Below are 14,487 nucleotides of genomic sequence, written 5' to 3'. Positions count from 1 at the left end.
AAGTGATATGCTGTTTACATCTCACATGGCCGCCATTACAACTGCGCTCCTGATCTAGAGGTTGCTTCTGATTGGTTATGCTACAGAAATAGGACTGATCCTATCCTTGAGAACTGGCATGAAATATGCCGTGGCATCTGAAATGCCATAAGATCTCGCTTTACACGGTAGCATTTTGGTCATGGCATAAATGTTAAGAAAAATGCTTTCGTCTAAAGTGGGTGTAAGGCTTCGAAAATCTCTCCAGAAGCAGAACTCTCAAAAAACATAAAAACCATTCACAAACCACCCCCGAAGATCAGAAGCATACTATGCAACCCCAAGGACGAGTTAGGATTGAAAACTCTAAAGCATACATTGGGCAGACGGGCAGGACAATAGAACAGCGCTGTAAAGAACACCAAAGCAACATCAAGTATTTCCATCCAGAAAAGTCGGGTCTAGCAGAACATTCAATCAACGAGGGATATAGACCAGATTTCAGCAACACAGAAATCATAGCCAAAACTTCAAACTACTGTGACTGCATTATCAAGGAAGCAATAGCCATTCATCAAGAAAAAGAGAATCTTAATTGCGACACGGGGCTCGAACTAGACCCAACCTGGCTAGCGATAGTTAACCAGAAGCACAAATGCAGCAGACACACCATTGGATTGGTCCTCCATCTTCACCAGGATTCCTTCTCCACGAACGTATATACACCGGGTTGACGATCAGGACTGCACTTCTACCATGAAGGTGATGTTAGCTCTCAAAAGCTTGGAATCTTTTCCACAACTCACCTGGCCGATAGCCTTTTCATCAAGGCTTCTTTTGTTGTCCTTGCGAGAGCACTCGACAAATACTCTCTTTTGAGAGAGAAACAATGCAATGAACAGTATACAGGGAGTCTATAAAGTCCTGCAAAAAACTAAAACTCTATAACTTGAAAACTATTAAGTTTATTAACAAAATATTTTGTGTGTACTTACAGAAAGGTTCAAAGTTTATTTCCTGCTTGTTAGGTTCATCGCCAAACCTCCAATTGTGCACCATTCACGTCCAAACACTGTTGCAGTCTTTCTGTGAAACCGAGAATTGCGTGCAGACGGTGCTCTCCTGGGATATTCAGAATCACATCTCATATTTTTTCTTTTAGGCCATCCAGATTAGCTGGTTTCTGTGAATGCACCTCGGTCTTTACATGTCCCCACAACCAATAATTGCAAGGTTTCAAGTCTGGTGATCTTGCAGGCCAAGGTGTGAGCCCTCTTCGGCTAATCCATCTACCTTGAAATTGTTCGTTAAGAAACTGCCGAACTTCAAGGGCAAAATGCGGCGGCGCCCCATCTTGTTGCATGTGGACGTCATTGATGATGCCTAACCTATTAAGTTCTGGCACAAGGAATGTCTGTAGCATGTTCAGATAGTTGTTGCCATTTACCGTGTCTTCCTCGAAGAAAAATGGACCAATGATGTGGTCCATTGAAATCGCACACCACACATTCACTTTGGGACTACCCCGAGTTTGCACTTCAAACTCGTGTGGATTTTCAACCCCCCATATGGGGTGGTTTCCCATATGTTGTCCGGAACTTTCTCTGCACTGAAACAAGATTTTAACTCTGCAAACCACAGAACACACTGTGCCTTTTCCTGGATGGACGCCATCTTAAGTCACATGATCACGTGATTACCAGTGCAGGCGTCACTGAGCAGTGTGGCCAGAACAAAACTTTAAACTTCCACCCTTCTCACTCAAAAAATGTGTATTGTTAAACGCAACAGCTAAAAAGTTATAGAGTTTTAGTTTTTTGCAGGACTTTATGGACTCCCTGTATAAATGATCTTGAACTTGACATGTCAGATTCTGATGCTCAGAAATGTTATCCAATTTTATCATGCGAACTAGTTTTTTCCGAGTATAGAAATTATCTTGCCAAAAACAGGAGGAGCCAATGTTGAAAATTTGAGACATAATGTTGCAATCAAACGTAATCACGATCTGTAAAGAATGTAATTGTTCTTTCCTTTATAAAACAGCAGTGTAAAGTAAACAATAGTGTGTGGAAGAATTCATTCTTCAGAACTGCAACTTTTACATTTGTTACCTGTTGAATCGTACGTATGAGCTGAAAGAGAACAAATATCTGTTTACGTATGTTTTTTGTGGCAACTGAAAGACATTTTTAAAAACCTCATGGTGTGCTGCTAAGCACAGGGGAGCACTTTATGTTACTCTTAAGAACTTTATCTAAAGTGCATTTCTTGCACATTTTGAGTGCATATTTTATGTATTTTAAGTACATAATTATCCGGGCCATAATAATTAGAAATGTGCAGATACATTTTTTTAATTTTTTTTTTTAAAGAAAGAGAAATAATAGACGATTCCAACATTTTTATCTGCCATAACATTTAATGTTCCTGTTTTTGAAACATGTCCCAAACACAAAATCTTTATTGTCCGAGAGCAGAAACGTAAGCTCTTTCAGTGTGCAGAGCATGCAACTCTTTCAACATGATTGCAAGTGAAAATAACAACATTGATAACAATCAATTAATAAATAAATAATGATGATTATAAAGTATTGATACATTACCAATAAAACCAATGGTGCACAATGGAAATCCAAATTATCCATGAAACTGACATGGTTTTTGTTTCTTTTGTGTTTAAGTTATTGCATGTTATTGTTAATTACAACAATAAAAATAATAATGTATGAAATCTGATGGACAAACAAACATGACAGAATATCAATGATGTTTTATTTATATACCACATTTGACCTAGCATTTGTAGAAAAAAAGAACATCAATGCAAGGAAAATATGACAAAATATAGGACTGACTATATATAAGACATAACCCCGCCCCTCTCCTTATAAAAATCCTGGACATGCCACTGGCAGTACAACTCTATATATGACATTTGTAATTCAGGAAACACAGCATTCAATATTTACAACAGAACATATTAAATATTGGAACACAATTTGGTTATATTAATTTTACAGACGTAGAAACCCACAACTGAGTTAAAAGTAGACTCAAATGGATTACCTGCTGCTAGGCCAGCCAGAAACCCAGCCCCCAAAAGGGACATTTCAGTCGAGGTAGGTCGCTCCACCTTCAGCCCTGTGATATTGGCCAGCAATTGGGTCACGAAGTCATTCCTTGATACTCCACCATCAACCCTGGAAAGAGTATGCACTATAATGCTCAACTTTTCATTATACAGTAGACTCGCGATTAACTGAGTCCCGATTAAGCGAGGCTCCGGGTTAACCGAGGGAGTGGTTGGAAAACATCGTGCTTCATAATGTACCCCTCTGTTTGTTTATGGAGTCAAGTCACCATCCGCGCTGCACGTGTTCGTTGGTGTTTAAGTCTGTGTAGGCCTATTCTAAGCGGAAAAAGTAATCTTCTCATTTACGTTGTACTCGTAATAAATAATTACTATACAGTTTTAAGTGTTGTTTCATCATTTAAGACCTATTAGCACTTTTTGATTGATTGATTGATTGATTTAGTTGATTTTACTTCGCGTTTTGTGCCTCTTGGCTAATTTGTGAAGATGGGGATGAGTGATGAAATGATGAAATTGATGAATGGACATTCACAAACAACCATACCCGACCGGGATTCGAACCCGGGACCCTTGGCGTTGAAGCGCGATGTGCTAACCACTCGGCCACAGGGTCGGGCTATTAGCACTTTTTCTCCGTATTATCCGAGTTTTTCCGTATCCGAGGTAATCTCGGTCCCAATTAGCTCTGATAATCGCGGTCCCAATTAGCTCTGATAATCGCGAGTCTACTGTAATAATAATAATATATCTTTATTGAGCAGGCGAGGTTCAGCGTATGCTGTTCTCCCACCTAACCATTAAAAGAATCTGAAACGTAGCATGTTCTCACACGTTGCAGGTGCCCAGTAACCAAATACAGTAAAACTTCATTAATCTGGACCCCAATAAGCTTAATTCGGACAGGGAAAAGGGAAGGGGTGGGGGAGCAGAATGCAAGGTTTTAAATGTGGCTAGAAGTCAACAAGAGAACTTCCCAAAGAAAAGGCAGTCAACCATTGATGAAATTCTGTCTCCCGCAGACTTTGTACTGTACTGTATAGTGTATTTAGGCCTATGACCTTTAAATACAATGTGTATTGTTGCTATAAACGGAGTATTAATCCACTTTCTACTGTTCTTTTACCTCGTATACAAGATCTTTTATGTGACCCCATAAGAAGAAGTCATAGACAGGCAAGTCAGGGGACCTCAGTGGCCACTTGCAGAACACAGCATCTTTCTTTCCGGAGTGCCCAATCAATCTTCCTCAAAGTTTCTCATTTAGGAAATTCCTAACATCGAGATGGATTTTGAACACGAAGGATTTAGGGATGTTTAACTGCATTGTTTAACAATGCCATTTACAATAACACATTAACAATCAAAAGATTTTTTCACTTTTTTATTGTTATGCCATCTATTGTTGTAGTTAACGCCAATAATTACACATCTTAAAGTTCTTTGAGCTGTTCTTTGGAATGGTATCGGTATAAATTTTGTAATATACATAATTAAAATGTTGTGGTTGTTTATAATTACGGAATGTTTTTGTGGACACGGTGTATGTTAATTAGGTATAATAGAAACAAACCACCAATGAAGGCATGCAAGTAAAACCAAAAACAGAAATTCGATAACTTCAAATTTTCCGGAAATTTCTATATACATGAAAAAAAGTTGGTTTACCACTGGTAAACGAGATGATATGGGAGAATATGCCACTGCAGATAATTTCTATTTCTTGTAAAAATTCAACACTTAAAGCCAAATAGTTATTAGTATTATGTAATTATTGCATATTGTTAAGGGCTGCGCCATGAAACACCAACAAAATTTAACAATGGGTATAGAGCATAAAGGAAAACAATTTTTCGCGACAGCTTTTTCTATAAAAAATTGTTTGAACCTTGTTTCAGTGTTATGAGAGCTCAAAAAAACAATTTTATCATACAGGGTGGTGCACGAATAGTTGACACATTTGAAATTTAGATTGCAAATTTATTTTTAAATATTACATGTGCATATTATGACATACAGAATAGTCTGTCCGTGGAAAGTTTTCTCACTGTATCACATGTTCAGTACGGCGCTCTTTTTGCCGAACAACCTCTTCAAGGTGGATACCACTCTACAGCACATGTCTTCGTGAATCACCACACAAGTGAACTATCCGACCTCGCATTTCCATAATGTTTGCTGGCTTTAACGGGAAGAGTTTTTCCTTTAAAAACCTCCACAGAAAAAAGTCACAGGGATTTAAATCTGGGCTTGAAGGCAGTCAGAAGAAACCTCCATTGTGTCGATCAGGATATCGATTGGAAATCACTCTATCACCAAAAACTGTGTTCAAAAAGTCCAACACAACATTAGCAGTGTGAGGGGTAGGTGGGGTGAGGTGAGGTGTGAGTGCTACATGTCATGGCAACTCGAACAGCCTCAATGTTTTCAGGGGTCCGAACTGGAGCAATGCGAGGTCGTCTTTCTTCTTTCACGGTGGCTCCTTCCTTGAACGTACGGTACAAACAAAGAATAGTGTTTCTTGCTGGAACCCATCGTGTTTTGAAATGAGCTCGAAATTTCTGTTGCGTACTTGTAATGCTCTTCGTTTCTGCATACAACAGGACTGTTTTGGCACGCTGCACTGACTGGCGGGAAATGGATGTGTTTACTAGACCAGCCCAGCGATAGGCCACCTACCGGTATTTCCAAGGACTACCGAATGCGCTTGTGTATTGTTCAGCTCCGACCACATTTTTTTTTTTTTAAATATAGATTTGAAATGTGTCAACTGTTTGTGCACCACCCTGTACTTATATATATAGGTTGTTTTCATTGTCATAATTTTTTCTGTCAAATAACACACTAAAGAGGTTAGTACTCTATGGAAACGGGATCATGCTAGCAGAGAAGCTGACAGGATGAAACCCTTAGATTAACTCTTTTGCTCAATTTATGCATTGTTGAACAGTATTTAAAGGGAGAGAATATTTTAAAAATCTACCTTTCCGATTTTTTAAAAATCCAACCTTCCGTGCCCTCTTTTTAGCCTTTCAGAATTCTGATTCAAAATTTACATTCCTAGACATATATCGGAAGAGTGTGTCAAATTGACTAATTGTGAAAAGACAGGCTCATCCGTTCTGGAACTGGATAGTCGTATTGTCTATTTTAGTTCTATCCAACAAACTTCTCAACCTCTTTGGTAGAGTGATCAGTGGCATGCACTGCAAAGCAAAAGGCCCCAGATTTGGACCCTGGTCTAGGCATGGTGATCATCACATCTGCAACTTCATCATTCACTATCATCATTTAAGCCAAGAAGTAGAAAAATGATATGAAAAATAACCAAAATAGAAATTATTCTTTCCTAATAGAAATAAGGCAACTGTGTGAATTCATTCATAACCTAGGTAAAGTTCCCATGCATATAGCACCGTGTCATAAAGACACATTTAGGGGATGTGGGGATAGGGCTCCACACATCCTCGATCTCAGCTATTTTAGAGGTGATGTGATCAGCACCACAGCCCAGCCACCTTTACCCCCCTTCCCCCTGCGGTGCTCCCAGGTACCCATTGACTTCAGGCTGGGTGAGCCCCAAAGCCACTTTGTTTGGGACAAGGCAGGAAAAATTCCGATCTTAGATCCCCCACCCCAGAAATCGAACCTGGGTCTCCTGCGTGGCAGTCAGATGCCATACCCAGTATACCACAGTGGCTCTTCATTGAGAAAGACATAACTAATAATCAGGAGCGTATATTCCAGGCTAGCTAGTTGGCAACCTGAATTCTTAGGAGTTGGCAACCTGAACTCTTAGGAGTTGGCAACCTGAACTCTTAGGAGTTGGCAACCTGAACTCTTAGGAGTTGGCAACCTGAATTCTTAGGAGTAGGCAACCTGAATTCTTAGGAGTAGGCAACCTGAATTCTTAGGAGTAGGCAACCTGAATTCTTAGGAGTAGGCAACCTGAATTCTTAGGAGTAGGCAACCTGAATTCTTAGGAGTGGGCAACCTGAGTTCTTAGGAGTAGGCAACCTGAATTTTTGTAAGTTTGCAACGTGACTACCATTGGGATGGCAACGTGGCTTCCTTGAAGACGTCAAGAATTAGTCTACTAGTAGTCTTCTACCTTCCTCCATAGCCTAGGACCAGGTGTCATAGTGAACTAGTTCAGGTGTTGGACACACGCCACTGCTAATAATATAACATCAGTAACAATCATTATTGCTATATTATAATTTTTTTTGGAATAAGCAATGTTGCATTGGCAAAGGACGATCACTTCGTGTACTCACAGAACCATACCGAATGTGTGAAAATTCGAAATTGGCTTCCTTCAGGAGGACTTGGTACAACTGGAGGACCCTGAATGTGATGCTCTCCAAGATTGCTCGAACCATATGAGGCTTTCCAGTGGAAGGCTTCAATCCTATAAAACCTGTCGCTGCTTGGAAATCATTGATTGGCGCCTGAAAATAATAAAATTTTATTGCAAACACATGTACTCACCAGGGGGTCATTCTGAGCAAGGATCCTCTGTTCTTTTTATTTTTTTAAAATATTTCCAAACACTTGCATGTCTGAGTCTGGCTTAATGCCTCGTTACTAAAAAATATCAGTAATTATTCACAATGTTTCCAATTAGCCAATATATCAATGGGCCATAATTGACCAATATTAATCAGCATCATCCATAATTGGTTTAACAGTAACAAATTACTATTAAATGAATAGAAAACAAATTACATGCCTTTTCACACTAAACAAAACAGTAAAATTAAAGATATAGTAAAGAATAGTTATCTTCCCGTAAAATTAGTTAGCGAAACAAAATTTTTAGGAGTAACTATAAATGAAAATTTAAATTGGTCAAAACACATAAAAATGCTTGTTAAAAAACTAAATTCCAAAATATTTGCACTGAGGATATTAAAACAACACTTAATACAAATTCACTAATTCAGGTATATCATGCAATGTTTCATTCAAATAAATTATGCAATAGAATTTTAGAGGAACTCATCGGCAAGTTTAGAAGCATTTAGAAAACAAAAGCAAGCCATTAGGATTATAGCAGGAATAGGATTAGAGAATCGTGCAAAATTTTGTTTAAGAAATATAAAATATTAACCCTCTCTTCATTGTACACATATGAAATGGCATTATGTGCGAGAAAAAATATTACGCCATGAAGTTCAATAGAACATACATATAACACCAGAAATAAATATATTATTATTATTATTATTATAAAGCCATATTTCACCAGGCTAACATTAGTTCAAGAAGGACCTGAACAGATGGCAATTAAAATATACAATAACCTGCCTAATAATATAAAAGCAAAAAATATGAGAAGGTTCAAAAACAAATTTAAAAAGAAAACTATTATTAAATCAGGACTATTATAGCGTTAGTGAAATTGTGTAATTATACGAGGGCTATCTTATTTTCAACCTCCGATGGCGTCGCCAGGTGGCCCGTGATTCGCTAGGAAGCTGCACGTCATGCAGTGTGATTGGAGTCTCCTCTGCCACTACCACTACCAGTGACAAGGCCAACGCTTCAGTTGAACCTGAGCGATGGACGCATAGAGATGTCTGCTAGAATCGACTCTCCCGCCAAGTGCGAGGTGTGTTACTGGTTACCTCTATGGAGTCCGGGACCACAGCGCGGCTGCATACTGTGAGACATTGCACAGACTATGCAGAGCCATCCAGTACAAACGGAGAAGCATGCTGTCTTCGGGCATTGTCTTGCTTCATGACAATGCCAGACTGCATGTTGCTGGGTCAACCCAAGACCTTCTTCAACGATTCCACTGGGAAGTGTTTGATCACTACACTCCAGTCCTGGGACTGAGTGACTTCCACCTTTTCCCAGCGGTGAAGAAGTGGTTTGGAGGACGGCGCTTCCACACCAATGAGGAGGAGCTTCAGGACACCGTGCAGACCTGTCTCAACAGACAGGCGGCACCTTTTTTTGCAGAGGGTGTTGGAAAGCTGGTGCATCGGTACGATAAATGTCTGAATATTCTTGATGATTACGTAGAAAAGTAGATTATACATGTACATAACTTTTGTCAATTAAACCATTTTGCTATTCACTGTGGTTTTGATTTCATGCCCTATAAGAAGTTGAAAAAAAAAATCCTCTCGTATTTTTTTGCCTGAACTGTACTGAACACTCCAAATACCAATGTATATGGTTTTCATGGAGTAATACAATTCAAATTCAAAATTCAAAAAAATATTATAGATAAATATACGAGGGTTACAGGATTGCTTGGGTTTTCTTTCATGATTCCTAACAACAAAATATCCATAATGGATACTCTTTCAGTTGTATATAACAAATTTTTAATACATCCTTGGATTGTCGAATTATTACTGGGTTGCCATGACTTACTCCCCAACCCTCGTAAGTGGAATAATATTCTCAACTTACTTGGAGCCCACTGAAGGCTGGTACGAAGAAAACTCCATCAGATTGTGGAATGGACATCGCCATGTCTGCAGTATCTTGTGGATCATCTATTAAACCTGAAAAACATTACACTGAAGTACACCATGCTAAACATTACGTAACTATTGCAAATAATGACAAATGCATGCTCAACCAGGACTCAAATAACTCCCATATGTGTGTTTTCTTGGTTTTCTGCCCTTTTTGACATCACAACTACAGTGGTTCCGGCCAAAGAATGGACTTGGAAATTCTATTTTTGTCTTTTCTGTCGAAAGTCAGGGAGGGCCACGTGATCTGCTGAACCAATTGGCTTCGTCCAGTTGCCATGGTGAGGGAGAATTCTCATGATATTCTTCATTGCCAAATTTTTAATCTTGGGTCATTTTCAAAACAGTTGGCACCCTCAACAAAGTCAAGTACGACTATAACATTAAAAGTTGTTATAGCTTAAGAATGAACTTACTGCTTTCGTTCAAGCTAAATAGGATTTTCAGCTTTTTACAAAACCTGATTTGCTGTATAAAGCAGAAATGAAAATAACCTTTTACAAACTTTTATTTCTGAAGTTCTAATTAACATTAAACAATTATGAAGAGGTCCTTGGTAAGTCTCCTTCACCTGATTTATACTGAAAGTTTCAGATACAGGAATTTACGAAGAGTGCCCCGATTGTATCGGTGAAGATTCAAAAATGTAACCATACTTAAAAACTAACACAAGATAGAAGCTAATATAACACATTGAAAAATATTACTCACGGTTGTATAGTTCAGTACTTTTAACTTTATAATGACCGACGCTAATAAGGCCATATATCGAGAGCTCTCAACACTTAAAGAAGACTCACTACCAACATCACTGAGCACTTATATTCTTCAACATCTGGTTTGCCCTTCCTCTTCATTCCTCCTGTCTGTATCCTTAAATAGTTGCGGTAGAAGCCACCTCTCGCCGATTCATCACAATACAAGTCTTTTCGTCTTTCAAACTACGAGTTCACCATTCGTGTTCTCCTTTCGGCTCGAACTATCCATGTCAACAGCTCGAACGACTGCAAACTTTTCGCGTTTTTCCAGCAACGCGTGCACTGACATCAACCACAAAGACCAGACGCTGTAACTCTCTTTCGCCGACTGTTGCAACAAAACCCACGCCCAAAATTCACGAGCACTTATTTTCCATTGTCTTTGGGACTCAGTCTATTATTTAAGAGGGGAGTGAATTCTTTTTTATAGAAGTCAACTCTCGCCGATAAGTCCAAAAATTGGTTATACGACGAAGCCTAATGGTTGCCGCCACGTAGCAAGCAAATGGGTCTCTGATTTCCTGCCTCTCCCTGAAATGCAAGCGAAGAGGGCATGTTGACAGGAAGAGCTGTCGTGTACGAATGGACAAAAATCAGGCGTGTAGCAACACCACTTTTCCTCCTTGAAGTGGAAGTGGAAGCTGGGTTTCCTCAAGCCCATTTTTTGACTGGGTGGACTTTATGAAAATTAATGATTAGACGAAGCTGACGAACAGACACTCAGAAATGAACACCTATGCCAAACTTAAGAGTCTTTGGTGGTAAGATTGAGGGTCAACCATTCACTGTACGTAGCTCCAAAAGTGACTACAGTAGACTTGCGATTATCCAAGCTAATTGGGACCGAGACAACCTCGGATATGAACAAACTCAGATAATACGGAGATAATGTGCTAATAGGTCGTAAATGACAAAACAACACTCAAAACTGTATAGTAATTATTTATTACTAGAACAACATAAATGAGAAGATTACATTTTCAAAAAGTCTTTCATAGTTTTTTGGACACACCTTTTCCGTTTGCCACTCACACTACATTACTGGCTTAGAATAGGCCTATACACAGATTTAAACACCACTGTAACAATCGGATACACTGACAATGTAACGAACACGTGCAGTGCGGACGGTGACTTGACTCCAACTTAACTAGTAAACAAATAGGGTGTGCGTTATGAAGCGCGATGTTTTCCAACCACTCCCTCGGTTAACCCGGAGCCTCGGTTAATTGGGACTCTGTTAATCGCGAGTCTACTGTACTTCAAATAGTGAAAATTAGTAATAATTTGGTTGAAAAACAAATGCAATGAAACCCCAGGCAAAATCAGGATTTCAAACAATTGCCATTTTTAAACACTTAGATGGAACTAACAAATCTGACACTTTAACATTGGTTTCTTGGGTTTGTTTTTGTATTTTTGTTAATTTATATTCCTTTCTGGTATATGATGAAGATAAGTGATGAAGAGATGAAACTGATGAAGGGACACTCACAAAAAACACCAATGCCTATGGCTGGACCTAAACCTCAGAACTTCAGTGGTGAGCCAAGCACTTAAATTAATGCCCACTGAGCTGGCTACGATTCTTATAAGTGTAAAAGAAATAATACATACCTATGGACTGTGCCCAGTTGATAACAGTGGCTGTATCATTCGATGCTCCTTCCGCTACGTACACAAGTTCATTTCCTATCCGCCAGCCCACCACTGGGTAGAGACCTATGAATTAGAAGTTTTAAAAGTTAAAAAGAAGCATTTCAATAATAGTATAATGTAGTAAACATCTATGAATACACTTAGTTTGTACTGGTGTCAATCTGCAAGATTGGGAATGATCAACAGAACACAGTGATGAAAAAACAGTCCATTGGTTGATTCCTTTATCTTCATCTTATGGATTACAGTAATCCATTATTTTGCCTACAATCCCAGCTGGAAATTATTCCAATTGGTTCTCATAGCCAATATGAGTTTTTAGACACTCTATCGGAACCGATTGGTCAATCGAAACCCATTGGTCAATCAGAACCGATTGTCCAATCGGAACCAATTGTCCAATTGTAATGAATTAGTTTCTATTGGAAAGTATTTTATTGTTTTCAATATATTGCTTATGAAAAATTCTTATCTATACAACTGTAAATGCAATGAAGAAATCATACAAAACAACTAAAATAAATCTCTGGTAAAGCATGTGGGATTTGTAACTTACAAAAGCTTTCACACACAAAATTTTTTCAAATATATGAACACGTTTTTAACTCTGTAGCTTCAGTGTGTTTAACACACTTATAGAAAATCAAAAAACATGCTGCTTCAGTCATAAATTGGCATGTTGTTCTTCCTTTATACAGGCGAAAACAGCAACAAATTAGGTTAAACAAAGAATCTGACCCACAACACCACTTGGAAACAAACAAAACACTGTCGAGATCAACTTAGTTGATCAAAAGATTTCTCATTTTTCCAATTGCATTACGTACACACCATGGAAATTACATATTGCAAGAAAACAAGAACTAATATATCACCATTTATTCCAACTAGTAGCTGCTTTAAGGTTGAGTTGGTTCTTAAGAAAAGCTTCTTCTTAGGTATTTATTAAGATAAATCTGACTTCAGTAGTATGCATTAGAATTCAGAAGAAATTCTGTTCAAGTGTTCTGTTTTTGCAATGAACTTCTAAATCACAGGAAATGTGGTGTCAAGAATTAAACTACCTATGCTTTGAGTCAATAAATGAATTTATAACATACGTATTCTACAATATGTACAAAGTTACAAATAGATACAATTCACCAATTGGAAATTGTCTTGCGATTCAGATTGAAACCAATACATTCCTACCTATATTAGGCATCCGATAGAATCAGATTCAATCCAATTGAAACAAATTCAATCAAATTAAAATTTCAATTGCAAATAGACCAGATAATGCTGTTTTCTAACCTTACACTGATACAAAACTCTAAACCTAACACAGACATGTATCATTTCTTTTAGTAACCCCCCCTCACATGCATGCATGCATATTAATTTTAACAGTATATCGTTGTATCATACACAAGGTCATCAAAATACAATGAAAAATATGAGTAAAAGGAACAAATTGCTGAATAAACAATATTTATTGTAAAGGTATAATAATACACAATAAATCCACACAATTCTCTAAATCAATGAATGTAACAGGTAAATCCCATTTGTTCAGTAATTATTTTTGTCTTAAGGAATTAATTTTAATTTTATGAAGAATAAAAACAGTCAGACCAGAGTTTGCGATAGTCCACACTTGTTCAAGCTCCTTCCTGTTAATTTCAAATATATTAAAGCAATTCAAAACTGTGCCAGAATACATAACTAACTATAGTAGCAGACAATACAGTACACAAACTTCTACCTTTACAACTTTTTTGTAACAAACCTATTGTGAGTTAATGCTCATATTTGTATTGTAAATAATAATAATACAGTGTGTCCGTAAAGTCATGGTGCACTTTTGAGCGGTCACAGGAAAGCAACAAAACAAGATAGAAATGTGAAATCTTCACCAAATAAAAGAAAAACTCTCCAAGTTTCCGTACTATGATGCGCAAGCGTGTGCGCACACAGGTCATGACGCAACACTACGAACTGCGCAGCAGCGGATCTGCCCTCGCCCACGCCAGTCAAGATGTGGACTGTACAGAAGCGCTTCGTTGTACATGCGACGATATTTACGTTGCACTTTGCTCACGGATTCGAACTTCGCAAGCCACAGAACACACTGGACTTGCCTCTGTACCGTCCACATCTCGACTGGCGTGGGCGAGGGCTGATCCGCTGCTGCGCAGTTCGTGGTGTTGCGTCATCACTTGTGTGCGCACACGCTTGCGCATCATAGTACGGAAACTTGGAGAGTTTTCCTTTTATTTGGTGAAGATTTCACAATTCTATTTTGTTTTGTTGCTTTCCTGTGACCGGTCAAAAGTGCACCATGACTTTACGGACACACTGTATATCTTTATTGAGCGGGCGAGGTTCAGCGTACGCTGTTCTCCCACCTAACCCTTGTCAGAATATAGTCTATAGTTACAAACAGTATATATATCCAATAAGAAAAAAGAAAAGAAAACAAAAAAATAATAATAGTAAATAAGTAAGAAAGATGAAAGAA

The 14,487-nt window shown here is 38.3% G+C and overlaps 1 protein-coding gene across 1 annotated transcript in view; it reads right to left on the bottom strand.

The window, feature by feature from the left end:
* LOC145982026 (glycerol kinase 5-like) overlaps nucleotides 1-14,487 on the bottom strand; it is a 55,352-nt gene that overhangs the window by 4,401 nt on the left and 36,464 nt on the right. Inside the window, exons 7-10 of the mRNA XM_083115591.1 lie at nucleotides 11,946-12,050; nucleotides 9,503-9,597; nucleotides 7,361-7,524; nucleotides 3,049-3,182 (exon numbers count right to left, since the gene is read on the bottom strand). Coding sequence (XP_082971717.1) covers nucleotides 3,049-3,182; nucleotides 7,361-7,524; nucleotides 9,503-9,597; nucleotides 11,946-12,050 — 498 coding nt within the window. The remainder of the gene's footprint in view (nucleotides 1-3,048; nucleotides 3,183-7,360; nucleotides 7,525-9,502; nucleotides 9,598-11,945; nucleotides 12,051-14,487) is intronic.

This window comes from Lepisma saccharinum, chromosome 30 (genome assembly GCF_977018435.1).
Source record: "Lepisma saccharinum chromosome 30, izLepSacc3.1, whole genome shotgun sequence".
Taxonomy (NCBI): domain Eukaryota; kingdom Metazoa; phylum Arthropoda; class Insecta; order Zygentoma; family Lepismatidae; genus Lepisma; species Lepisma saccharinum.
This window is presented reverse-complemented; position numbering and strand designations above follow the sequence as displayed.